Consider the following 26,491-nt stretch of genomic DNA (forward strand, 5'->3'; position numbering starts at 1 on the left):
GGGACGCTGAATTCCCCACCACCACACACACCACACACCACCCACCACCGCCTGAGCTTACCTGAGAGCGATGGTCGTGCCATTGGCCGAGCCTGAGTGCGCTCGTGAGGGCCCGTAGCTGCCCTGACGCACGTACCGCTCGTCCCCGCAGCACAGGATCATGAGGAAGGCCCGGCGGAAGGCCCGGTTCAGGAAGGCGTAGAGGAACGGGTTGAGTCCCGAGTTCACATAGCCCAGCCACAGCCACGCGGTCCACATCTGCCAGGGGACCGTGTACTGGATGAACGGGTCCACCACGTTGGTGACGAAGAAGGGCGCCCAGCACAGACAGAAGCAGCCCATGATGACCGCCAGCGTCTTGGCTGCCTTGGTCTCGATCTTGATGCGGCTGCTGCTGGAGCCGCCGTGCGTCTCCGACGAGGAGCCCCCTCCAGCCCCGCCGCTGCTCAGGTACTCCGGGGCGGAGCCGGCGCGTTGGAGGGTGCCGATCTGCCGGGCGTGCTCCATGGCCGTCACGTAGATGCGCTGGTAGGCCAGCACCATCAGGCCCAGCGGCACGTAGAAGGCCACGGCCGAGCAGATGAGCGCGTACGGACGGTTGACCAGGAACACGCAGTACGTCTCGTTGGTGCTGCTGAACTTCCTCTGCTCGATCTTTATGGCCGAAACACAAGAGATGGAGAGAGTCAACAGAGAGAAAAAAACAGCCAGCTGGTAAACAAAGTTCAAACTATTCTCCTTGCCAAGATCAGATAAGAAATTACTTTTTCGATCCCATTTGTCTGCGAATTAGTAATGATGCAGCTCTATTCCACTTCATGTTTCACATCATCCTTTTCTTTAAGAGGGCTCGAGTGTGATCTGAAAGCTCTTGGTGGACAAAAGGAATTTCCGAGAAAAGCATACCGTGCAATCTATAAATATTTACCATCACTGTAATTGGTTTCAACAAACACAAATTACTTTAAGCAGTTGGGCCTGAACTTTGCACTCGTGAACTGAGCTTGCCTCGGCAACTCCCCGTGCCATTCTGGACCTAACGTTCACAGTGTCAAAACATTCAACACTTCAACGCGTGAGAAGTCTGCTATACATCCAGTCAGCTTCCAGATCGAGGCAATCGTGTCCTTAAATGGGCATTTGCTCTTTTTTTGCACTGTGGTTTTAGGTTCAAGTCAACAGGACATGTTGGGGAAATAAATCATGCGAATGAATCATGCGTGACACAGTATTAATAATAAGTAGGCCTAGAGTAAAGGGGACTGTTTTGTCAGTGTCTATTGTCTTGGCCTTCAAGTGATCTAAATCAAAAGCAGACCTCAGAGGCTAAAATATGCAGTGCAAATATGAGAATATTTTCTCAGATTAATAGACTGATGATGTGTTGATATTAAGGGCCTGAAAATAGACAAGATAGGCTTCATGTAAGGCTTGGTATATCCTGTGTCCGAAGCCAAAGGTTTATCGGAAGACACTGTATCATACTGTATCAGTAAGTGACATAGTTCTCTATTTGGCAAATGTTTAAACATGAGAGCAATTTTAAAGTTCATTTCAAGTCACACTCCACATCAAAGCCAGCTATTTCAGATTATTTGTAGAGATTAAGATATAATGTTATGTATAATTTGTAATAGGCCCGTCTCAGGGTTTCCTCCAAAACCTACACAACCTGTAGCCTACTCACAATGTCCTCGATGCCGATAACGTTCCAGCTTTGCATGATGGGAAGGAAGGAGATGAAGGAGGGGATCACCCAGCATCCTCCCAGCATCAGAGTCACCCTCAACGGGGTCATTTTGTTCCTGTAGACCAGCGGCTGACAGCAAATGGCATAGTACCTGCAGCCAGAGTCACAACAAGCCCGGGAGATATGTTACAATAGCCAAAAATACAGTTAATAATCACAAGCCACGCAAGCAGCTTTAATCTGGGATTCACTGACAACAGTGAGTTATCCTCTGAGTTTTACGTAACTGAGTTTAGATGAGATTTGATTGACATCCATCAAACAAATCACTAATCTAGTTATGCAATTTCATTTTTTAAGAGGTGCGTTTGTCAAACAACAAAATCATTTCTAACACTCATTTGTCATGTGACTTCACGAAGAGAGAATGAGAAAGACCAAAAAGGAACCGCTCTCCAGATAAAATTAGCGGATTATATGTGTGTGTGTGTGTGTGTGTGTGTGTGTGTGTGCGTGCGTGCGTGCGTGTGTGTTTGCATGATTTTTAAGTCTGCTCTAAAAAAGAAAACCAACCTCCACCATCTCCTCAACCATGGAGCTACAGAGAGACTCACTCTGTGGGATTCATGATTGAAAGATTCCAAAATGATGCCCCAGTGTGTAATCACTAGAGGAGCATCCATTAGGACTGGCATTGAGTTTGACTGGCACTTGGTTTTGCTGTTGGAATGTGAATTGTGAATAATGCAAAATCGATTAAGGGCAAAATGCATAACAAAGGCAACAGAGGGAGCAATCTGTGTATACATACAGTAGTAATGGCAAAATATAATAATGAGGTCCTTAAAAGTGTTGTTGGCAGTTGCATATAAAAGAGGAGCCTAAGCAGGGAAATTAAGTGTGTATATTTCAGCCTAGTGTTGGATATGAAACAGAATGCTTGGACTGACTGTCAGTGTTATTAAGCAACCATTAAATAATCAGAGTGTGGAGGGTGGCTCTAAAGAAATATGATGCAACAACCTCATCAGATGTTGATTGCCACATTGTGAGGCTGCCGACAGCGAAATGGCGGGCCGTTGAACGAAAGCAGACCCTCAGATGTGACATTTCCCAGGCTCGCAAATATCTGATCTATGTTGCGAATGCATTAATTATGAAGATGAGTCAGGGTATGAACACCATGATGGCAACACAAATTAGGGTCTGATGGTGAGACAGCTGTCTCGTGGCATTTGGGGAGGTTGATTTTTTTTCATTAACCTTTGGGCCTTTTTTCATCAGAGATCTGCACTCCCAGATGCTGATAGGAGCACATCAACCTTTTCTATGTGTACAGACAAAAAGTGCTTTACAACCAGCTGTGTGTTAAACCATACACCGCATACAATGCCGTGTTTACATTTATGATGGTTAAGCAGACAAGACACGTAATGGTAAAGTAGTATATCCTACTGCTTGCCATATGTTTCCTAGAAACAACAATTAGCTAAAAGAGTCATCCTTGATGTTATAAACGTAACTGTCTTTAACCTCTGCCATGACAAATTATTATATTACATATATATAAATAAGAACTTTGTATATATAAAATGTTTTTGACTTAGCTTTTCTGATATTATGCCCTGATATTACGCCCAGAGCAGCATGCATGTAATCTAATGTAATATGATAATATCCATGTTTCAGCAGGATTCCCTCAGGGATCAGTCGTTATTATGTTACATGTTACGTTTGGATGTTGCGTAATATGACACGTGGCAGTTTGCTCCAGGTCTTAGTGCATCAGACGCACACACAAAAATCACGCTCACTTCTCACTAAGCTTGTTTAATTCTTCAGGTTTTCCTGTCCCATCGTTCATGCAACCGGATTGAAATGCAAAGATCTTCCGGGCCAGGCCCTTGGAGCGGAATATGTGTGATTCAATATACCCTCAGAAGACTAATTCTGATGGCAAAGGGGCACACTGACTTTAGCCCTGAACATTCTGATGGCAAAGTGGCACACTGACTTTAGCCCTGAAGCTTTTCAGTATATGCCATGAAAAGCCTCCTTGTATTCCACATTGCACTAGGGCAGGCTGTAAGCAAAAAGTTGTGTGGAGTTCATTCAAATCCACTGCCCAAGATACTACACAACATTTTAATCTACTTATAAAATTATTTATGATTATGATTACAATGTTTATGTTTACAAAGTATGATTTATCACCATTAGTATTTTATTTTCAGTAGTGCATGTTTTGGAGAGAATGTTTCATGGCTTAATGCTGTTTCTCATGCTCACCTGTCCAGCGCTATGCAGCACAGGTGCAGTATGGACGCTGTGGTGAGCAGCACGTCCAAGGATGTCCGAATGAGACAAAAGGTCTCGCCGTACCTCCACTGGCCTGTGGTCAACTCGATGGCAGCGAATGGCATGACCAGAAGAGCGACTAAGAGATCCGCGAAAGCCAGCGACACAATGAAGTAGTTGGTCTTCTTTTTCCTGCGGACGTACAAAGAATAGTTTTCTATAGCAGTTTAACTCTTCCCATCATGCAGCTGGCCATGTCTCTGCATTAGTCATGTTAAAAATGATAACTTGATTGAACTTTTACAGTAATTTTTCCAGTTATTGGTGGAATGGGTTGTAAATTTGGCTTGATTTTCCCCTTGGGGATCAATAAAGTATCTATCTATCTATCTATCTATCTATCTATCTATCTAAATCAAAAGATGATTATACGGATAGTCAGCTGTTTTCATCAGAATTTGAAACTGGAGGCATGTTCAGACTTCAGATGTGAAGAGCCTTGTATTTGGGTTCTGACTTTCCCACTGTTCAATTCTTGTTCGTGTTTTGAAGCAACCTTATATTTTTTGCAGAGAACAAGCCCTTTTTCTATTGAAACAAGCTAAACATTGTTGATGCCATAATTTGTCAAAGATCATGACAGACAAACAAAAAATATTTCTGAAAATCACAAGGGACTGCAAAGCAGGGGATCCAGACGTTCAGATACAAGTCCAGAAGGGTGTGACGTCAATACAGGGTGTCTCACATCAGATGACCCAGAATCCAGCCAAAAACTCACATTTGGAGATATCAGATGACAGACATACGAGCTCAGGAGGTATACCAGCTCATCTCAACATTTAACTGGCATGTTTCCACTGATTGTGACTACAGTGAATTAGCTACAGTGAAAGAAAACATCGGTTGGAGTTTAGACTTTTGGATGGTCATGAACATCTGACTCACCACAGGATAAATTGCACTCCAAATCATTGCGATTTAGAACATCTGCAAAAACGGTACAAGTAAGTGGTGAACAGGCACAAAACCCAGCCCAAAGGTCTTCAGCAAGCTGGAGTAATGGAAGAGGGCTCAGTAAAGATAGTTCTGGTGGTTACACAAAATGAAATGGCCAAAAGCAATGCAAGGTTCTCTAGGAAGTTTCATAGAAGTGAAGGCATCTTTTGGCCATCGGCCGTGCGATGATCAAGTACATTCAATTCTCTTTCTTCATGTTGCACCATTAGTTATGGACATGGCCTTCCAGCACTTGGGTGCACCCAAACCCCTGAGCCTGTGAGCAGGCACAAAGGTCACTGTGGCCAGGAAAACTCAGCTCACAAGGTGTGTGTGTGTGTGTGTACATCTTTCAATGGCTAACCCGGAAGGTTCCAGAACACTGACCAACCACCACCACCACAGGAGATGTCCCGGAATTAAGAGTGGTAAAATATGAATGATACCTCTTAGTTGCTGACCTTGCAGTGGTGTCCAGCTGAATTCTCAGCTACTGGAGCATTTACTCAAACATGTTTCTTATTATGATTTGGGACACGTTTATATTTTAACACAAAATTCCAGTATTCTTACAGAGGACCACTGAGGTTGACTAATGCCATATGGCATTATTTCTTCCATCTCATAACAAATAAATAAATTATCCACTGTAATATTTACTGTCTGTTTTTAGAAAGGGCTTTCTTTTCTGATTAGTGGAAAAGAAGAGGGAAATGTCATGGGTTGGCAAACACTCAGATGAGAGCAAGCGTCTCTCTAGAATAAGTAAATAATTTGATTTCTCTTCATTCGTCACACAAACGTACAGGCTTTACTGAGTAAGGGGGCATTATTGTGACAAGTACTTAAGAGGCATCAATCCAAGCACTTGATAATGACAACCAGCTGTAAGAAATTGCAGGCCATTCCACCCCGAAATGGGCATTCAAATCAGAAATAATTCAATAAGAATATCCACACCAGCCAAGTAGCCTGCTTATCATTAGAAACAACAATCCACACCCATGGCTGCACCCACCTACACTTGAATCACTCCATTGTCTGCTTTTGTCACGCTCTGTATTGTCTGATCAGATCCAGTGGACTTGGACATGAGACTAGCGTAGCATACATTAGCGTGTATCCAAAGTGTGCCTCCTTAATAATTACATTCCCCAACCACATTAGTGCTCTCCCATTTCCACTTGTTTTTCCTCTTCCCAATGCACACAGGAGAGAGATGGGTTTGCTCAACGAAAGTGAGGGTGGGAGAGGTGGGGAAAAAAATGTTCATTTCCTCACAGACCTCCACCGGGTCCACCGGGACACGGATCTCACAGATGTATATGAACACAATGTAAATGTTTACTTGGGGCGAACAAGAATGTCTGCACAGGCTTAAGGTCTCTAGTGGTGGGGAACGTAAATCTTTGAATAGGAGCTTTAACGAGTTGCTACACACTGTGCATATGGAGTAATTTACAACACTTTGAAATGATTGAAAATATTGTTTGTTGGATTCTGTCACGATTAGTGCACGTGTTATTATTAACCCAGTGTGTTACAAAAAAGCTTTTGCTGTGATAAAACTGTAGCGTGTGTTGCTGTAACAAAGACCCCATTCAAATCCCTATATTATTTTAAAATAGGTTTGCTATATGAGCTTTTAATACACTTTAATGTAAACATAAATGAAAGCCTGATATTGTGATCTTATAATCTCAATCGCCTACACAGTGTCCTGTCTCTTGCCTTACCGTAGCTGTCTGTCTTTGCAAAGGGCCACCATGACCAGGAGGTTCCCCAGGACCGTCATAACGATGATGACCGCCAGGAAGAGGGTAAGGATAGTCCTCTCCAGAGAGTTCAAAACATTAGTGGTGTCCACCAGGTCATCAACTGAACTGCAAACAAAAGCTGAATGTTTCCTTAAACTCATTATAACCGTAACCGCCATGTCATTATCAATAGTTCCCTAAAACCATTAATAGGGCTTTTCAGGAATTACCACGCCATATATTTCCTTTTTATAACTGTCTACACGGGTAGGAGTAACAAGGGCAATATCGTGTGTCTGACATGTTAACCCTCATCTTTGTATTAAGCTACCTTCATGACCTTGCATAATAGATCATGCATATGGTATCCATATGTCACAGTGACAGGTATTACACAGAGATTGTGAATTATTCATCCCCGAGTGGTGACAGATCTGGCTCAAAGGTTGTGGTTATGCATCGCCTGTTTCCGGTGCTTACTCCTCAGCTGGTTCTGGTTGTGTGGCCATCACTGGAAACCGTCATCAGTGCTGGTCAGATGGGACACCTCTACATGACTCTCCACATCAGGCGGCCTGGAGATGAGTAGAGAGGGAACAGAGTAGAGAAGGAGAGGAGAGAGAGAGAAAGAGGGTGAGCGTGATTGGAAGACTAAATCTCTAACAACGACTGTCTCTCTCTCTCTCTCTCTCTGACTGTCTGCATGAGACAGAGAGAGAGAGAGAGAAAGAGGGTGAGCGTGATTGGAAGACTAAATCTCTCTGTCTCTCTCTCTCTCTCTCTGAATGTCTGCATGAGACAGAGAGAGAGAGAGAGAGAGAGAGAGAGTGAGTGGGTGACTGTAACACTGACTGTTTGTCTCTCACTGAGCACATGTATGACTCCACCAACTCGCCTGTCAGTGGTCTTAAGGGTTATTATCCACACAGGGACAGTAGCAGAAGCTGTGTTTAATCACCACACCATTACACGAAGTACAGAACCCCTCATGGCGCCCGGATCAATCTCCCACGATTCCCTCTCGAGGGGTTCGCAGGATGGGTCCGTCAATAATAAATTTGTGCAACTGGGTGTCGGGAGGCTCCGTGCGACTCTGGATGTTGCGCAGGGGCCTCTGGTAATCACCACATCCCGCTCCTTAATTTGGTTTCGGCATTCTCTTGCCCCTGGTGATAATGAATGCAAACTCCTGTTTTTCTCTTTTTAGAAAGCTCTGGCTTCCTGGAAATGAGATTCCTGGATGTAGTAAATCAAGATGACAACCCTTCAGATAAGGTGGCTTCAGTCCACACACATGAATGGCTGCCCTGCTCGCGAGTGTGGAAGAGAATTTTATCTGCAGCCAAAGGGTTTTTTTTTTTGTCAGAGCGATGCACAGATAATGATAACTACTGGGTGTATATCAAACATGATTATGATAAACAGCTTCCCTTCCTTAAGGAGCACAGGGACTCAGCACATTTGAATACCATGAATGACAGTCACAATGCCAAAGCGAATGACTCATTGTTCTTAGTAATGTTAACAAGCGTCCTTTGGTTGTTTTTTGGTTGGATATTCTAGGTATTCTTATTATTCTATGTATTGTATTCATTTTGCCTGACACATGTAATCTTCCACACATTCACTCTCTGTCAATTTATCTATGTCACTCTCTCTCTCTTTCTCTGTATCTCTCTCTCTCAGCCTCTCTCTCTCTCTGACAGCACCTTAAACACCCTAGCTTACTCCTTGGAGACAGGGGTCAGAGATCAACTCCTTCCATCAGAGGGTCCACCCTGTCCTCCACCCCTGACCCCACCTCCTCCTGAGAGAGCTCACACCTTTCCTCCTGGGCTTGTGGGCCCCGCTGAGACAGAGGTGTTTCGCGGCTCCGGAAGGGTAAATAAATGCGACGTGTGATATGTTTGCCCAGATGGGAGCCGCCTCGTTCCAGCGCCTATCAAACATGGACACCTCCACGCATTTATTCCTTCTTTCTCACCACACATGCTTCCTCCTCCACCACTACCTCCACCACTCCATGTGAACTCATCGCTGTGCCTCGGAGATGAGACGGGATGCAAACAGTCAAACATCACATGAGCGGAAAATTCTTTGCAATTTCATGGGCTGTTTTGTGCAGTGGAAATGGACTTAGACGGTAAAACGACCTGTTAGTGCCGGTCTGCAAATAGCCCTTGTCAAGCTCAATACCATTACTTAGGTAGCCCTATAGGCTACATATATGTTATGGCAGTGATGATTACTATCATCTGTGCTCTAAAGCCATCAGAATTAAAAACAGAAAACTCTCCTACAAATATTCGAAAATCTGAGTTATTAGTCAGTGTTTCCACAGGCTATAAGAAATTATTTAAATATGGCAATGTGACATTAAACACTTGACTGCAAGGGCTCTCAATAAGAGCCATACTGGACATACAGTACAATATTTACATTAGTATGAAAATCATTAAGTGTTCCTCCGTTGCCAGGATATAGTGGTTTCACTATCTGTTGTAATAATGTATACAATGTAAAGATGTCATATAGCCCTTGAGTACACTGTTAGGTACACTGAATATGACCTCCTTTTATTAGAACCAGGAAAGAAGCTTTTTATCATGGCCATAATTAAGGAACAGCGTGTCTGTTAACCTATATTAACCCATTAATGACCTAATGTTTTATGGCATATACCAGTAAATAAATATAATGTGTAAGAGAAGCTGTCACTTGGTGGGTGATGAATTGTTCAGATATGTGAAGCAGAAGGAAACTCCCAGTCATCCACCAGCTGTAACCACTGCTTAACCCCCAACTCTCCTGAGCCAAACCAGGGCCTCTGAAATCAGTGTGAATAACTATGCATGCCATCCACCAAACAGGCCGCCCAACGCTCCTTGTTTTTTTTGCGGCCGCAGACCAGAGAATTTTTTGCGAATGAAAAATTGAAAATTACAGTCGTGATTACAGGCTCCCTGGAAACTCTCTGTAAGGAGAGCTGCGCGCATCGCCCGCACTTGCCGTGTCAAAGTGACAAGAGTTTGGGGAAAGAATGAGTGGTTTTGTTTTTTCTCTATACCTCTTGGTGGTGTTAAAAAAAGAGATATCGCTTTCACGTCAGACACGTGCGTTTCCCACACAGTACCACAAGCATCACACACACACACACACACACACACACACACACAAACCAGCACAATGAAAAATTATACTTAATGGTTTTCTGTGGCTCACTGCAGACACCCTTGCACTGTCTCCTGTTGCTTCAGAGGTAGTGTGCATAGAAATACCTGTATATATCTCCAGATACAAATACCTAGCCTAGTACAAATGTTCAATTTGCATGTTAGATGAGACTGTTGAACAGAGGATAAAAACATATCGATCATGAAACACCTTCCATCTGTTGTTTGAACAGAAGAGAACCAACCTACCTGTAGCATTCACATGATAGGACTGATATAAATTCCTCTGTGAATAGTAACCTTATGAGAACACTGTATATTCACTAAGCTGTTCTACATTCAACAATCTGAATGCCACCTGCATGGCTCTCTTCATTTCATCCACTATCAATCTTGTTTAAATCATGCATATGCATCATGTATGAATGTATGTTTTATCCTGACGCATGTATGAACTTGTATCTGCTTGCTGACTTCTGATTCTCTCTGATTCTCTCTTCTCCTCCCTTCCCTTCAGTAACGCTCAACCCCCTTTCTATTTCTCTCCCTGGCCGACCCCAGTCTTATGGGACCCCCTTATGAACTGAGTTTCTACCTGTTCCTCAGCACTTACTGTAAGGGTTTCAGGCTCTGGGCTCTGTACAGCTCCTTGAGACAAATTGTCAATTGTTAATGGCGCCACATAAATAAAACCGAATGGAATTGAATTGAATCCTGTGGCCGCTACAGTTTCTGTAGCCATCATCACCAAACACAAACAGCCTGTTGCCATTATCCTTCAGCTGGATCTGTCCATGAACCTACCGCTGAAGCCAAGACACTGATGTTAACCCAGACTGACTAGGCAAAGGAAACAACCATGATTGAAAGAAACAACAGGCTTCACTGTTTATCTGAGGACAACTACAGAGTCCAGTGTTCTTTCATGTTCTTACCAGCACCTTTCTAAAGGTTGGAGGGAAAAGGAAATGATGGTCATTGACACCTTCAAATATATCTATAAGCCTACTCCTCCACCACATGTAACTATTTCTGTAACCATATTAGCAGAGAACATTCAAGTTAATCAATATTTTAAGGAAACCATGAAGGGATTTGATTTAAGGCTTGAGCTGCGTTTAGTAGCTAATAAGATACTGGCTCTCTCCACTCAAACACATTTTTTAATCAGTCCTGAATCACATTATACTGCTTGTCACAACAAAATCGAGAAAGATAATCATTAAATATATAATCCATAGAAAATGGAAAAGATAGGCACAGCACAGGCATTCTGACAACAATATAATTCCAAAAATGCTCACCCCATAATGAACCGATGCCAGTAATAGAGCATAACAGTCTGATAGAATTTACATAGGCTACTGTCCTTCAAATAATCACAATCGAAGAATCACAACCATAACCATCCGAGTACTGCTGAACAAAAGATGTGCAATGTTGAGGACTTTATTTTCTACTATGCCACACAACATCAAGTGGCATTTAACTTTTCCATGTGCTCAGAGGGATTGTCACACGGGGAGGGTGCCCCAGTAGAAAGCACAGGACTCCAAACCCCCAAAAGAGGTCACTCCAAGCATGGAGAAAGCGATTTTTGAATTACCGGAATCAGATGACCATAATGGCTTTTGAAAGAGTAATTTTGCATGTGAGTTTTGCTCCATGGAGGAGCTGGGACAACCAGCCACGGAGGCTGACACTGCCTGAGCCACAGTGCACCATGGAAGAAACTGATGGTTGGAGGCACGAGCCACAATGCGGCTTTCACTCCGTTTCATCAGAATGGACTAAAAGTTAATTTTCTCATGGCTCTATACTGTCACGATCGATGACTTGTAAGGAGGCTTTGGCCGCTGGTGTTGGCCAGGCTTCAGTCTCAACTCAAGTGAAGCTGCTGAAATTGTCACTGAGCCGTTCTCTCATTCTCTCACACACAGGGAAAACACAACACTCGTCCTCTTACTTGAGAGAAATCATCCCAGAAAGTAGGCTAAGCTATTCAGAGAGAGAGAAAAATATCCTCAAATCCTACAATTCTGTCAAAAAGAAGATATCATTTTTCAAAACGCGTTCTAATTTTCTTTAAGATCTCCAAGATGTCTGTTTGAGTTGGCATCACAGACTTTGTTATCTTAAGTGCGGGGGCTTTTATTGCTCACCGTCATAAAATGCATCGCCCTGATTGTCAGCATCAGCTTATCCGATCTGGGCAATTTCACTCTAGTTCCTCTCTGATAGATGACATACATAGGAAGGATTCCTGTTAATGCACAAGTAAAAAAAAGGCTACACAAGGTCTCAACAAACACATGAGATACCTCATACCCACAGATAACATCGTGTGTAGTTACGATCTATTTACCGAAAAGCCTGGTGTCTAACGACAGAGCAAAGGTAAGTACACCAATAAATGAGATGGCTTGTCTGCAGAGTATAGCTTTCAACAGTTTGACAGGATGTAATTTGGGATAGAAAGATCTCACACTTGAACGCAAGAAAATACGCATTCAATAGCCTACGCATCAAGGTCATACCTTTTAGATACATTAACCTCACGCCTAGATGATTGGGTGAATCAGGAAACTATAAATCAAGGTAATGCAAAGCAAAGATTTAGACTGCACCAAAAAATCTTCTAAGTGATCTAAAGGAGGTGGCGACCAAACCAGTTGCACAAGCAAGAGGAATTGTCAACAGGTAAACGAATGTGAAATGGAACAGAGGACCAGGGACAAAAATATTTGTATAGCACATTTACATGTCATTTGCAGGTTTATCCCACCACGTTGTCGTCTATAAAGGTTATAAACTACTTAACATTTCACATGTCATTTGTATTATGTAAATACATTTCAAAGTTAATCACAACATACTTCATTCATAAACAACACTAAATACATCGAGTGTGTGGTTTCCATGTATTAAAAACTTGGTAAATTGTCATACTTTTTACTCAGTAATATTCAGGATATATAATATAATCATCCTAATATAATATAATCAGGATATTAGCTTAAATGCCATTCCTCCAAAAACGCCTTGACACGACACACAACGGTTCTTTTATAATTAAGCAACCATTACTGGTTAGTCTAATTGTAGCCTAGCCCACAAGATCTTTATAGAATCTAATATCTTGTAAAGAACAGTGTCATTATACATGATTGAATTACAGCGAACTTGTTATTAATAACATGGCTTTTGATTATTAAAATGAACTTACTTGTGGTCTAAAACGCAGGAGATGCCAGGACCGCGTTGGGCCACCGTGGGCTTTCATATTAGGTTACCTCGGAACTTTGAAACGGATCAAAGCCATTTTGGCAGTAGTTAAAGCCAGGATACGCACAAACCGAGCGTGCCTGTGAACGACAGGTTGTGTGCGTCTCGGTCTGACTTGAGCGTTATTTTGTGGGTTGCCCGCGTTTGAGTCAGGGCAAACTGGGTGTTTGTGTTTTCAACTGCGCCATCTTGTGGAAAAGCTATTGGTAACTAACGTCTCCGTCTGACATATCGCATTTTCAGTATAAAAAATGGCAAATTTACGGGGTTTGTGCAGCACGACGCCACATTTAGTCCAATGCCCAAGGGAAGATCAACGGAGAGATGGGGCATCGGTAGGCCTACCTTCAGGAATTGAATGTCTACTTTCAGTTACAATTGAGACCACCATGAGTTGTCCACTGTAAGTAGATAGGCCTGCGCTTCGCTTCGTGGACCTGGCAAGCGTTTTCCTCCCCCTAGCGTCTGATTCCGATAGGCTAGGGTTTGCCCCTGGGTGTTAGAATTTTTCCTGTGACAGTAGCCTTATTTGTTATGAATATGCCTACATTTAGCTTGTTGACATTTGTTTAATATAGGCTAATAGGCTACTATTTATAGCAAATAGGCTGTGTGAGCTATAAACATCAAAGAAATAGCCGTCTGTTGTTTGAGGTAGGGACAGGTTATCCGACTCAATTCAGATTGCCACTATGAAACTTTACATAGACACCTGTGTTTTAAACATGAGAGAATTGGAGAAGTAGAGGACAACACCGAATAAGCTAGTCTCACAGAGAAAGGCCTTGAGCAAGTGTACAATTTTGGTTATGGTTTTGGTTTGGTTAGCCAAGTTCAGCTATTTATTTCGGATTTGAAAACATGAAACACCGGACCCCCCCCCCCCCCCCTTTATGGTAGCTATACCAGATTCAAACACTCGGAGGATAAACACACTTCCTGTTATTTTGGATAGGTTACGCAGAGACTGTTGCTTGTGTTGCGATCTGCGGTGTCTGACTGGAGCGTTGATAATATCAGCAGTAATAATAAAACAGTAAATATTAACTAGACCTTACATTGACTTTAGGTAGAAGATGTTCATGTTTATTTTTTGTGCGTAAACTTGTTCGCCGGTTAGGTTTCCTATTCAGTTACACGCGTATGTCAAAAAGAAGCAGCTCAGGGATTAGGTTAGCTGTGTGTGTTCACACAAAATTATGTCTAAATTACCGGGATCTACGGGAATATCACTTCTGGGTGACAAATCAGTGGAATTTTATCGAGATCCAATAACTTTCTGCGAACGTCGCATTGAGAAGCATGGCAGCCGAATCTTTCAAGCAAGACTGCTCAACAAGTCAACATCTTTCGTGTGCTCGGTTCAGGGAATGAAAGAACTTCTTTGCGGTAGGTTGTGCTCATTCAGAGGTTACAAAGTTTGTTTGAGCAGTAGCAGGTTCTTGAATCTTGTGTATACATGTGGTTTCATGTTTGATGTTGCGTTGTTAGGCTAGCTTGCCGTGAATTCAGCGCAGCTACAATGTTTTTTAGTCTGATACTAATAACTCGTGTGAATATTTCAATGTCTTATATAAACTATCTATTTATGTCTATTTCTGTTGTTGATTAAAAACAAGTGTAAAAGGTAGTCTATAAATATGTCATTACATCTGTTGCATTGCTGTTTCGGATGAATTATATGCCTATAGCCTATGCATGGTTTATTAAAGTGGGACTTCACTGTTCCTCGCTGGATTAGAGACTGTCAGGCTTTATTGTCACGAGACAGAATACCCATGACCCACTGCCTGAGGCTTTGCGAATTAATTGACCCCCCATAATATTCAGTTCAGGCTACAAAGGACGAAGTAGTCAGTGCTTTAAAATATGTAAAATTTTCTAGCACAGAGGAACTTCATCTATTTAAAAGATCATAACTTCCTCTCTTTCTCAGCCATCCTCTTGTGTTGGGTGTGGATATGGGAAGTCACTCCTGCACATAGATATATACACTAGATGTCGCCTTCTGCTTCTCAGCATGCGTCAACACCGCCGCCATCTTTGTACAGGGATCTGAAGCGCTAAACTAGTTCTCCTGTATTGTCAGCGTTACCTATTTAGCGACGTTTGGCCATCCCCAGCGATAGAAAACCTTTTTAGCGATTAGCGACAAATTTGGGAACTTCTCACAATGATGGCAGATCGGCTTCTTTGTTGTTGAAACGTAAGAAAATCACCTTTCTCATGGCTTTGTCATTTATGAATTCAGCTACATCTCGTTTGCCCATGGCACTGACCCATGATTATAAAAGTAACGACTGGCGTAGCCTATGTAGTAGCAGAGGTAAATGTTCTACAGATCTACAGCAACTTCTGGTGAGATTACAACTTACATGAGTAAACGAGACGAGGGGTATGTGGCCTCAACCAGAGCCTGTCTAGAAGAGCCTGTTTACTTTCATTGTATCGAACCTGGTTGCAGTTTACTCATTGTTCCTCTAGGGGCCGCCGCTAGCTAGTGCAGAATGAATGGGAGTCTATGGGGCTAGACGGGTAAAATGTATCTTTATGATCGTCTTAAGCTTAGTTTTCTCTAGACTCAACCATAAATACATGCCTGTCAGTTGGAACAACCCAAAAAACTAGATAATTGCTTGAGATTTTGACGATTTATGGTGATTTTATTTTCGCTAGATCTTTGCCCAGATTGACGCTAATGCATTATAGAGGAGTGGATCACTGAAGCAAGATGGCGTCTCGATTGACGCATTCGTTCCAATGAACAGCAGTAGTCAAGGCGACATCTAGTGTATATGTCTATGACTCCTGCAGATGAGCTGAGATGAGGGATCACCTTGGGTCCGCAGATGTGTAGATGTTGTGTTGCAAGACTATGCTTGCCTTCTGTTGTAAAATCTACGCATTCTTTCTCAAGTTCAGTGAATGTTGTCATGCCAGTCAGGTTCTCTGCACTGTAAATGGGAAGCTGTGGCTCAGACCAAACTATAAACAATCCCAGCAAATCAACACAGTTCTTTTCAGTAGCACAGAGGGGAGGGGTGTCATTTGATTGGCTGTTGAACATAAATAAAATCAACAACATTTCACCAAGACTGGACTCAAGACTGAGTCTTGAAGTAGTGGCATGGTCACCCTCCTTGTATGACAGAAAGCTGAGAAAAGATGGAGACAAGATGAGAGCAGGAAACAAAGTTTAGGTTAGGATATGATAGTTTATTTCAAGATCTAACAGTTTGTCTTATGTTTTTCAACCAGATAAATCATCTGTGTTCCTGAAAGACCCCACTGATGTCATGACTTACATGTATGGAGACAACATTGTTACGACCAATGGTGAGATCTTTTTCCAGCCATAGTCTACCCAAAATGTTATTACCAGGGCAACATCTGTTACAGGAAATGATTTGCCTTTCTGTGATGAGGATACTTTTACAGACAGACAAGATTGGTTATCACACTGAAGCTTTTTCTGTAGCATGGGTTCTCACCAGAGTATACACAAGTATAAAAAAGCACAAGTACTAAATCCTACATTATAAACATTATCTGCATATTTACTTCTAGATATTATTACATAACTGGGATATGGAAACCTGTTGGTCCAGGAAGATGATTAAACTTTCCACATGTGGTTGGCTGTTGCAACAAGGAAATTGCATTATTATTGTACCACCTGTTGTGTAATATCTGTAAAGGTGCTTGCCGACTGCCCCAACAAACGGCAACAAAGTTCAGCTAACACCAGTTGGGTCAGTGTGCACCATCAGTCTGTGTTTGTTGGTGTTTTTTGGATGGTAAATGGATGCGCCAATGCTGCAATACTAGTGTTAAGTGTGCTTCATAAATTCACAAAACACCCTAAACGCCTATTTTTGTGGAGTATTGGAGGATTGTGTGTAGATTGATGAGAAACAAATAATAATTGAATCCATTTTAAGATAAGTCTGAAACAGTGTCTGAAAACTTTCCGCTTGCACTATACTGTAATTCAGCTTTTTTTGACTAGGATCAATATAATTCAGCTTTTTTTACTAGGATTTGCAAAAAAACTGTCTTTAATTTAAAGAATTATACAAAGTAATGTCAATTAATTAAAAATATGTAATGTAAAATCAGTATTCCTGGCTACAGTTAGACCATGAAGACAAAATAACCCTCTAAGAAACTCTGAGAAAATGTTATTGAAAAGTCAAGGGATGGATACAAAAAATGTTCAAGTCATTGAACATCCTCTGGAGTTCAATGAAATCTTATCATTAAGGAATATAAGGCAAAAGTGGGCACAAATACATCATTTTATATATATAAACTATTTTGTTACAAACTACAAATAGGCCTACTGTTTCATAAAATGTAACAAAATAAAATAGAAAATACTGATGTGATTAGTATTTTTTTGGACAAATTACTTAGGTCAACTTTTGAGCTGAATGTAGGGAATTGCCCAAGGGATATCATCGAACTGGTAGGAAAAGCCACCAAGGCACTTATTACAACTCTGAAGGAGTTACATGTAGCTTCAGCAGCTGAGATGGGAGAGACTCTGCATACAACAATACTGCCCGGGTTCTTCACCAGTCAAACCTTTATGGGAGTGTGGCAAAGGTCATATTAAATCTTGTCTAGAGTTTGCCCAAAGATAGGTCAAAGAAAGAGGTTCTTTGTCAAAGAAGGAGGTTCTTTGGTCTGATGAGACCAACATTTTTTGCATATCAGACTAGACACCATGTTTTGGCGTGCACCAAAGACTGCATATCACCACAAGCACACCAGGGTTCATGTGTCATGACAGTGTCATGTGTTCATGAAAGGCCAACTTATATTGACCAAGATTGCATTTATAAAAGCAATTCATACTAATATATATGTATGTATATGCCATATACTCTAGGCCTAAAATGAGGTGCTGCCCTCTTTAAATAGATTTTTTTTGCCCTGTCAGGTTATTTGCATTGCATGTTATTTTGCCCTGATATGCCCAGACGTAGGGGAGAGTTTCCTCAGAGCACCGAAAGACAGTGTTTCATGTTACCACTAGAGGGGGGTATCACACAGGCAATAGAGTCAGAGCCTGCTATAGCAAGCTCTCAACATTTCATAGTCTGTCACCCAGCAATAAAACCATCACATCTATAACATCACTGTCTTTGAGGAAAAAATGTGATACCATCATTCATATTGCTCAAACCACAAACTCAATTATGACCAAATCTTTTATTAACCCAGAATTTTCCATGGGGCCGCAATCTATCAATCAGTTTATCTGGCCGGTTCACGAGCGGGTTGTTAATGATCTCTTTAATCTCTGCCACTCACTCAGGGGAAGAAGCCAGTCTGCTTCGGCTGTCTCTCATGAATCTGTTCACGGGGAAGTGCCTGGCTTCCAGCTCTGATTACATTAAAAGGTAATGAACGTGCCACCTCGTCAGGCCACCAGACCATTTGTGGGCCCAGAGGGCCAAACAACAAGCTCAGCTCATCAACAAGAGACGGCTTACCTGATGCCTAAAGAAGTAATCAGCAGTGTTATTGCAACACACAAAATGAAATGCCTCAAGACAAGACATAAGGAACATCATATATATTTCCGTGCATGTTTAAAAATCCTGTTATGTGCAGATAACTCTTTACCCAGGCTTGCATGCTCAAAAGACAAAATCACAGCGAATAAGCAGATTATCTTGTTCACAGTTCAGGCCTGCAATATCAGGCCTGTAGAACATGGCAAACTAGTGAGGAGTACACAGAAGGTCCACTTCACTATTGTCAAGCTTATACTTAAAGACTCGCTAGACATTGTTAGTATTTGCAATTGCCTTATGCATTATATAAGTGTATATGCAATACACAATACTAAATACAAAATAGTGCACCCATACAATATAACCTATTTGGAAGCCTAATGGGCTGTGGGAATTACGGTAAAGAGATGACTACCAGAACAGCGTGTCTTTGTTGAAGGATAAACCCTTAGTAGCACAGGCGTGTAGAGTGATATGTTCTTTCTATATGTATGTCCTACTGATGAGTAAACATGATGTCATGGCTGTACCTAGTGGCCTAATGAATCCTCCCTGTTCTTGTCTAATGGGGGTCAATGCATTCTTATAACATCACTGCTGGCCTTATTAATCATGGCTTAACTAAGGCTGTCAATCAGAGGGAAGCCATACGTTGAATCATTTCCTTAACTTGGCTTAAATGGAATGAACAGCTTCTCTGCTTCCAGGTTTATTCTTCTTTAATAAGGGGTGCTGTAGCCTTACACCATGTTTTGATAAGCGGTACTGTAATATTACAGTAAGCGAAACTGGCAAGATACGTCATGTTCCGCAGCCATTGTGCTAGACAAAATTTTTTTTCTCTGCGGTAACACTGACATCTGTGCTAATCCCCATGTGAGTTTGCAGTGTGTGTGTGTGTGTGTGTGTGTGTGTGTGTAGAGACTGAGACATAATCAGGTGTTATGTAAAGGCTGCTTGTCTGTTTGTTTTTCCGGTGCAGTGTTTGTGAACGCAGCCTGAAGGACCTTTCCTCAAGGTGAGAACTGGAGGGTGGATCACTGCTGAACATGCGGTTTCACGCTCACCATTATAAACTCGATACCTGTGATACGTTATCAGAATCTTGTATTTTAGGAGCTGGCGAGGTTTCAGATGGAATCGGCCAAACAGTGATGATGTGTTTACAAAAGCAATGTATCAAACAAATCCTATTTACTGTGTTTTAGGTAACAGAGCAAGCAGAACAAATAATTATTGTCTTTAAAGAAATAGAACAATCAATAATAAGTGTATAATAAATAATAAGACACCTAACAGAAAAGTTTGATGTTCTCTAAATACTCCAAATCACCATCATAACAGTGGTAGTGGTATAGGCCAGTGGGTTTCAAAGTGGGGGTCTGCAACCCATAGCCTGGGTGTCCACAAAATAATTTGCTTTAAATTATAAAGTTGTATTTTATCATTTAAAAAATCATATCTACAGATGATGACCTTTTGCACCAATGACACAAACATATTGTGTCTGTGCTCCCACATACATTAACATTTAACTGTGGTATGATTATGACAAATCATGTCAGTCTGTTATAAATCATTTGAATCACTCACACAGGTCATGATGAACAATTCAAACTGCTGCTTGGCTTGGCTTATTTGCTAGTTAGCTAGAGGATGAACATGGAGAAATGTTTAAGTCAGTCCACATCGTCAAGTGATGCAAAATCCAAAGTTGACAAAAAACATGTTACCGGTACATGTTTCTACGGTCAGAAAAACACAACATTGTGAACCAAGTTACCAAGTTACACACCTTCCAGTAAACACAGGATTGCAAGCCTGGCCACAACTCCAGAGAATACAAATGACATCTTAGTGTACAAATGGTAGTAAAGATATGCTTAATAATTGGTTATGATTATGAGGAAAACTTTCTTGGCACCAACAAGTTTGAGGACCCCTGGTATCGGCAGCTCATGTGCTGTATGTGGTGTGCTTCAGTGCAGAGCCCCAGTCAGTCTACCCCATATTCAAGAGGCTGGGCTCGGAGCTGGTGCTGGGCCTGTTCCTGAACGTCAAGGCGGAGGAGACGCCTGAAGTGTTCGAGGAGATCACTCAACTCTGCACCCTTCACTGGCACGGTGAGTGTGTGTGTGTGTGTGTGTGTAAGCAAGTGAAAGAGTGACTTAATGAGTATGTGTATGCCTGTGTGTGTGTGTGTGTGTGTGTGTGTGTAAGCAAGTGAAAGAGTGAGCTAATGAGTGTGTATGTGTAAGTGGGTGAGTGACAAAGTGAGTGAGTGTGTTAAATATGTGCTGTGTGACTGAGTGAATGAGTCAGCCAGCCTCAGCTGGGTCAGAGTGTCCAGTCCCACATAAAAGAGCTTACCTACAACACAGGATTAGAGGATGGCACAGCCTGCCCACCTGAATGATAACCACTCCAGTGCCCGTAGCCTATTACCTATCATACCTGTGTAAGTACTGGATAGTTACGCACACAACAGCTACTGCAACAGACCAGGGGACGCTTAGGGATGATGATGAGACATGAAACATGAAATCTTTGTGAAAATGTAAATTATTAAAAAGATGATGATGTGCTCATTGTAGGGGTCATCCAATTGAGTGCAACAACAGTCAATCCAGACAGTTCAGTTGGAATTAAAATGAAGAAATAGAAGAAGCATTTGCCTGTTGTTATTTCAATCCCCTGCACTGTCCCTCCACATAAGTGGCTATTTGGCAGTTGGCTATCTCCCTTTTCTGGTCAAAGTCCAGTCTCTGTGTTGGTAATTCTAACGGCCATGGTAATGCGTATGGACTGAAACACAAGGACAGAGGTTGTGTTTCATGCACCTGTCTGTGGCAGTCGGACTCTCACGTTGCAGCCTGTGATCTAATGAGCAGGAATCGGACATTAGCGCTGCGGTGGCTACGCAGACAGGGCGGATGCGGCCGGTAATACAATCTGCTCTCATGCAGTCACCACACGGGCTCAGCCCAGGCCTCTCTAGTGCTGAGTTGTGGAGGAGATGAGCAGATGATATGACTGTCTGTCACTCCTTCCTCTCTTTCTCTCTCTCTCTCTCTCTTCCTCTTTCTCTCCCTCGCTCACTTAATTAAATTCAATTAAAGTGAGATTTATTGGCATGACAGATAGTTATAGCACTGGCAAAGCAGAACATTTAAACACATAGGTTTACATACAAAATGCATAGCAAACAAGATATGTCAAACATAGATATGCATCCGAGATACATCTCTCTTTCTCTCTCACACACACTCTCTCTTTCTCTCTCTCTCTCACACACACAAGGTTTACATACAGAATGCATAGCAAACAAGATATGGCAAACATATGCATCCGAGATACATCTCTCTTTCTCTCTCTCACACACACTCTTTCTCTCTCTCTCTCTCTCTCCCCCCTTCAAACAATCTCTGCTTTCCACAGGGATCATATCCGCTCCCGTGAACATTAAGGTGCCCCTGTGGTCCTCCGGCTTCAGCACGGCCCTGGAAGCCAGAGACAAGCTCATGGAGATCATCAAAGAGAAGCTGGAGCTGGAGCAAGAGGGGTGAGGAATGATTTGATATCTGAACAGGAGGGAGGGAAAGAGAGAGCGAGGGAGAACGAGAGGTAGAGAGACAGACAGGCAGCCAGAGAGAGACAGATATAGAGGGCAGACAGAGGCAGGGCAAGGAAAGAAAAAGAATCCTATTATTAATCTGAGATACTCTGATATAGTCAGCTCGTCTGGCATAATGCCCTTCTTATTAGTTTATACACATGGGCCATAATCTACTTTAGGAAATGTACTGATCCTTGATGGAACAGGCAGACAATAAATACAAACAGTGCAATGGTTCATAGTGAAGGTTATAATGCAATAACCCTCTCAAAGTCCCTATTGGTCCTCTGCTCCCTCAGGTGCAAGTCTTGGTCAAGAGTCCTATTGTTTACTGAATGGATGGCACTCATTAATATCTCTGTGATTATCTAATCATCCCTTTTCCAAATGTTTTAATTAACATACACACAGTATGTGTGTTTGTCTGTGTGTGTGTACTGCATTGCTTGTATGTATGTTACGTCTATCTATATTTCTGTCTATCTATCTATCTATCTATCTATCTATCTATCTATCTATCTATCTATCTATCTATATATATATATAAAAGTATATTTACAGTTCTTATCTACTTAACCTTTTCATCTCTCCATGTCTCCCCCTGCAGGTTTGTGGGCTGTCTGCGGGCTCTCCCTCTGCCAGATGCCAGCTGTGCCTCTCAGCATCTGCTGCTGTTCATCTCGGCCCTCATCCCCAAAGCGCTGGCCTCACTGCTCACCTCCTTCACACTGGCCCTGTGTGGGCCCGGCCAGGTGACCGCTATCCTCTCCGCCCTCTCCGCCAAGCGCTGCCATAGTCCATCTGGACACCGCTCACTGGTTTCATTAGCGCCAGAGCACGTGTTAGCATCAGAGTTTCATCGGAGACCATTTGTTTTCTCACAGATCATATATATCAGTATTTATTATCGTAATGATTATAAAGTACAGAAGTGCAGTATTCCTCATTAAGGTTCATCATAGATCATCATTCCTCATTAAGGACGTACCACCATAGCAGTAGAATAAACCCTTTAGAATAAGCCCTGTGCTTAGTTAATGAACTCATTCATTGGTCTCTTTCAGGAAGAGGTGCGTGAACGAGCCAGGCAAGATCCAAGGTACCTGGACCAGGTGCTGCTGGAGGTGCAGAGGCTGTGGCCTCCTTTTATTGGTGGAAGACGGATAGCGAGTCAGGTTTGTTCCCTGTGCTGTTCAAGATGGATTCCCATTACCAGTGCCCTTATATTGACTTAGTGTCAAAGTCTATATTTTTTTTGAATGAGAGCTTTTATTCATTCGACTACTGTAAGCCATGCTAAAATTAGCTTTTTGACAGAGACAAATTACATAATGACTCGAGAGACTTGTTGTTTTCTCTCTTTCTCTCTCTCTCTGGCTGACTGACTCGCCCACGCTTGCATCCACCTCTCTGTTATTGGAGGAAAATCTTTGTTTTGATTCTCCGCTCCCCATAGCCCTTTCACTGACCTAATCCCTCTTTATGCAATGGCTCATGTGGGTCATTGATTCCCGGCTGATTGATTAACTTCCTCTTACTCGGTGCGCCACTGCACCATGGTGGAAAAAGTAGTGGCTAATGCTACCGCTGCGGCCATCTTTTTTGTTTTTGCCAGTGCAGGGGGCATCATACAAAGCCTCTGTAGAAGGTATTGGGTTATTGCCATTCACCATAATGTACTGTTAATCCCTCTTGGTGTACCATAGTGTGTAGGATTGGAATCACACTGCATGTGTGTTAGCCATCAGTGTGCATATTACAATGACATCAAATAAAGTAATTTGCAGCTCAAGACAGACTTGACTCACTAGTTCGTAGGCGTAGGCTATAGTTTTTCAACCAGCTTTCTGTTACTGTCAAAGCAGTGCAATTTGTATGACGTCACCTCCACATGTGAAGGAGAGACTTTCTCAGAAAGAGACAGTGAATTTAAAATAGATTCATTCAAATATGCACAAGCAATTTTGTAAACCTAAAGCCAGAACACCATAATGAAGTCATTACTGCCATCAAAAATAACGGATGCTGGTCTTTTTAATGCTGGCGGTTTTCTGTTTTGATTACACCCTCCACTTCACTCATCACACATCCACTCCCAATCACTCCTGTCCACTGATGATTACCACTACCGTAGACCAGACCGGCCCGAGGGACCTGCTCCACTTACAGCCATTTTAAACACCCGTTAAAAAGCTTCGTGTTCAGACTTTGGGATCTAATACTTTCGGCTCGGCGTGGTGGGTGACCCAGGAAAAATCTAATTACAAGTGCTGTGATTAATCAGAGGCAACAGGTGAGAGGGCTGTGTATTTAATGAAAGAGTTCCTTATGGGTAGCAGTGCATGTGAGCTGCCAGAGTGATGGAGTGGGTTTGTAGAGAAGGGGGCATTAAAGGGCCCGAAGAGTTAGACACAGCAAGCTGTGCGCAGTACACTTTTCATAGTCTTAGTGGTGATAGTTCTGTGATAGTTCTTAGAAGTGTTTTCTAAATGTTGAACGATCATGGGCCAAAAGTGCACACAGTGACACACAGTAAGATGAAGGGAAAAGCTCTGTATCAATCATTCATCAGAAAGTTCTAACGTAGCAGAAGCACTGTAGAAATAAACTGAAGGAAGACTGTAGTTTTTGATGTTTTCATTCCAAATTAATCTCTTTTGCAGGGCACAAGGGCAGATTCCATGTCTGTTTTAAAGATCTCTGTGTTACTAACTTCTGCATTTCATCGCATAATTTTACATTAGGTCATTTAGCAGCTCCTCTGATCCACATTTTTTTCTGTGCTGGAATAACATCTATTCAGGTCTTGTGTTTCCTGTGACCTAAATGGACGCCTTTGCCTTGCTTGACCTGCTGGCATGCCACTGCTTTGACCTTACCGTTGCCATGGTGTAACAACAACAAATATTGCCACAAAGCGATCAATAACCATGTTGTTGCTGATTATCCTCAAAGCCACACAGACAAAAAATAGAAGCTAAACAACATTTTAGCACTGGGGGGCTTCCAATTAAAAATAGAGCCAATGTGTGCTCTTGAAACTTGCTATTTTTAAATGTTCCTTTTTCACAGACATTATAACCTCGGATCACATGAGCGGTCCATGAAAGAGACCCATAGAGGCCGATTTCTTGGAACATGTATGACGGCCCGCGCCTCCTCTCCCACGGTCAGGGTGTAGCATGGCCCCCGCCGCTGCTGCCGCTGCTGGTGCTGCTGTCGCTGCTGGTGCTGTGTGGACTCACTTGTTTGGGTGACTCAGGAGCAGCCTGTTATTGCCACTGTGAGCTATCGCTGGACCAACTGGTCAGCACGCCGTGTGAAAGCCAGAGGGCATTTTGTTTACGGACAGAGTGCAACTGAGAGAAAAAGACATTCGAATGGTGCATTGTTAATTAGAAATGGTTTCTTGCTAGGGGAGACTTTCACTGTGCTGCCCCTTTCTTTCTCCCTTTCTTTCTCTCTGTTTCTCTCTCTCTCTCCCACTCTGCCTCTTCCATTTATCTTTTTTCCTTTTATACTTTCTTGATAGGAAAGACTTTTACTGTGCTACCCCTCTGTTTCTCTCCCTCTTCTCCCTCCATCTATTTATCTATCGTTTTTCTCTTTCTATTTCGGTTGCAGTCGTTCTCTTTGTACCCTTTGCATAGCTATCAGAAATCAATGGTGATGTGTAAACCCTGGCCAGGCGGTAATTAGTTGCTCGCTGGTGATGCGGTCTGCGGCAGAAACAGGGTCAGGAATGCTCACCCACGTCATCGCTTTCCCAGCATCCCACATCCGTCCGAGCGTCTCCTCACCTGGTGTCCTAATTACATCGGGTGGACATGTCAGGGTGGAAAAAGACAGAAAAGTTTCACAAACACGTACGCAGGCATTCACACACATATGGACACACATGTGCACACACACACACACACACACACTAGCACACACGCACACACACACACACACACATATAATTAAGGCACCCAGTTAAAGGCTCTTGGCCATCGGATATGCGTGAGTAATCCTCCCTCCAGGAGCGGAACAGGAAGAGTGAGCGGGCATGTCCAGCATCTCATGTTTAGGCTACAGGGGTGGAAGATTAACCCACCGAGGTCACCAGGGGTCTTCTGGGGGGACAGAAGAGACTGTGTGTGTGTGTG

General features: G+C 42.5%; 2 protein-coding genes across 2 annotated transcripts in view; one reads left to right on the forward strand and one right to left on the reverse strand.

Annotated features, from left to right (window-relative positions):
* LOC143123309 (5-hydroxytryptamine receptor 4) overlaps positions 1-13,263 on the reverse strand; it is a 33,392-nt gene extending 20,129 nt beyond the window's left edge. Inside the window, exons 1-6 of the mRNA XM_076284609.1 lie at positions 13,144-13,263; positions 7,225-7,319; positions 6,724-6,870; positions 3,980-4,180; positions 1,688-1,841; positions 62-654 (exon numbers count right to left, since the gene is read on the reverse strand). Of these exons, the coding sequence (XP_076140724.1) occupies positions 62-654; positions 1,688-1,841; positions 3,980-4,180; positions 6,724-6,870; positions 7,225-7,253 (1,124 nt within the window). The 5' untranslated portion in view covers positions 7,254-7,319; positions 13,144-13,263. The remainder of the gene's footprint in view (positions 1-61; positions 655-1,687; positions 1,842-3,979; positions 4,181-6,723; positions 6,871-7,224; positions 7,320-13,143) is intronic.
* A 904-nt stretch (positions 13,264-14,167) lies between these two features.
* Positions 14,168-26,491, forward strand: part of LOC143123310 (putative cytochrome P450 120) — a 44,824-nt gene continuing 32,500 nt past the window's right edge. The window contains exons 1-8 of the mRNA XM_076284611.1: positions 14,168-14,591; positions 16,461-16,538; positions 18,526-18,610; positions 19,710-19,745; positions 20,711-20,850; positions 22,166-22,289; positions 22,951-23,095; positions 23,408-23,518. Coding sequence (XP_076140726.1) covers positions 14,402-14,591; positions 16,461-16,538; positions 18,526-18,610; positions 19,710-19,745; positions 20,711-20,850; positions 22,166-22,289; positions 22,951-23,095; positions 23,408-23,518 — 909 coding nt within the window. The 5' untranslated portion in view covers positions 14,168-14,401. The remainder of the gene's footprint in view (positions 14,592-16,460; positions 16,539-18,525; positions 18,611-19,709; positions 19,746-20,710; positions 20,851-22,165; positions 22,290-22,950; positions 23,096-23,407; positions 23,519-26,491) is intronic.

Source organism: Alosa pseudoharengus, unplaced genomic scaffold (assembly GCF_046254945.1).
Source record: "Alosa pseudoharengus isolate Yale_2024_CS ecotype anadromous, Long Island Sound unplaced genomic scaffold, YU_APseudo_1.1 YU_APseudo_1.1_scf_14, whole genome shotgun sequence".
In the NCBI taxonomy this organism is placed as follows: Eukaryota; Metazoa; Chordata; class Actinopteri; order Clupeiformes; family Clupeidae; genus Alosa; species Alosa pseudoharengus.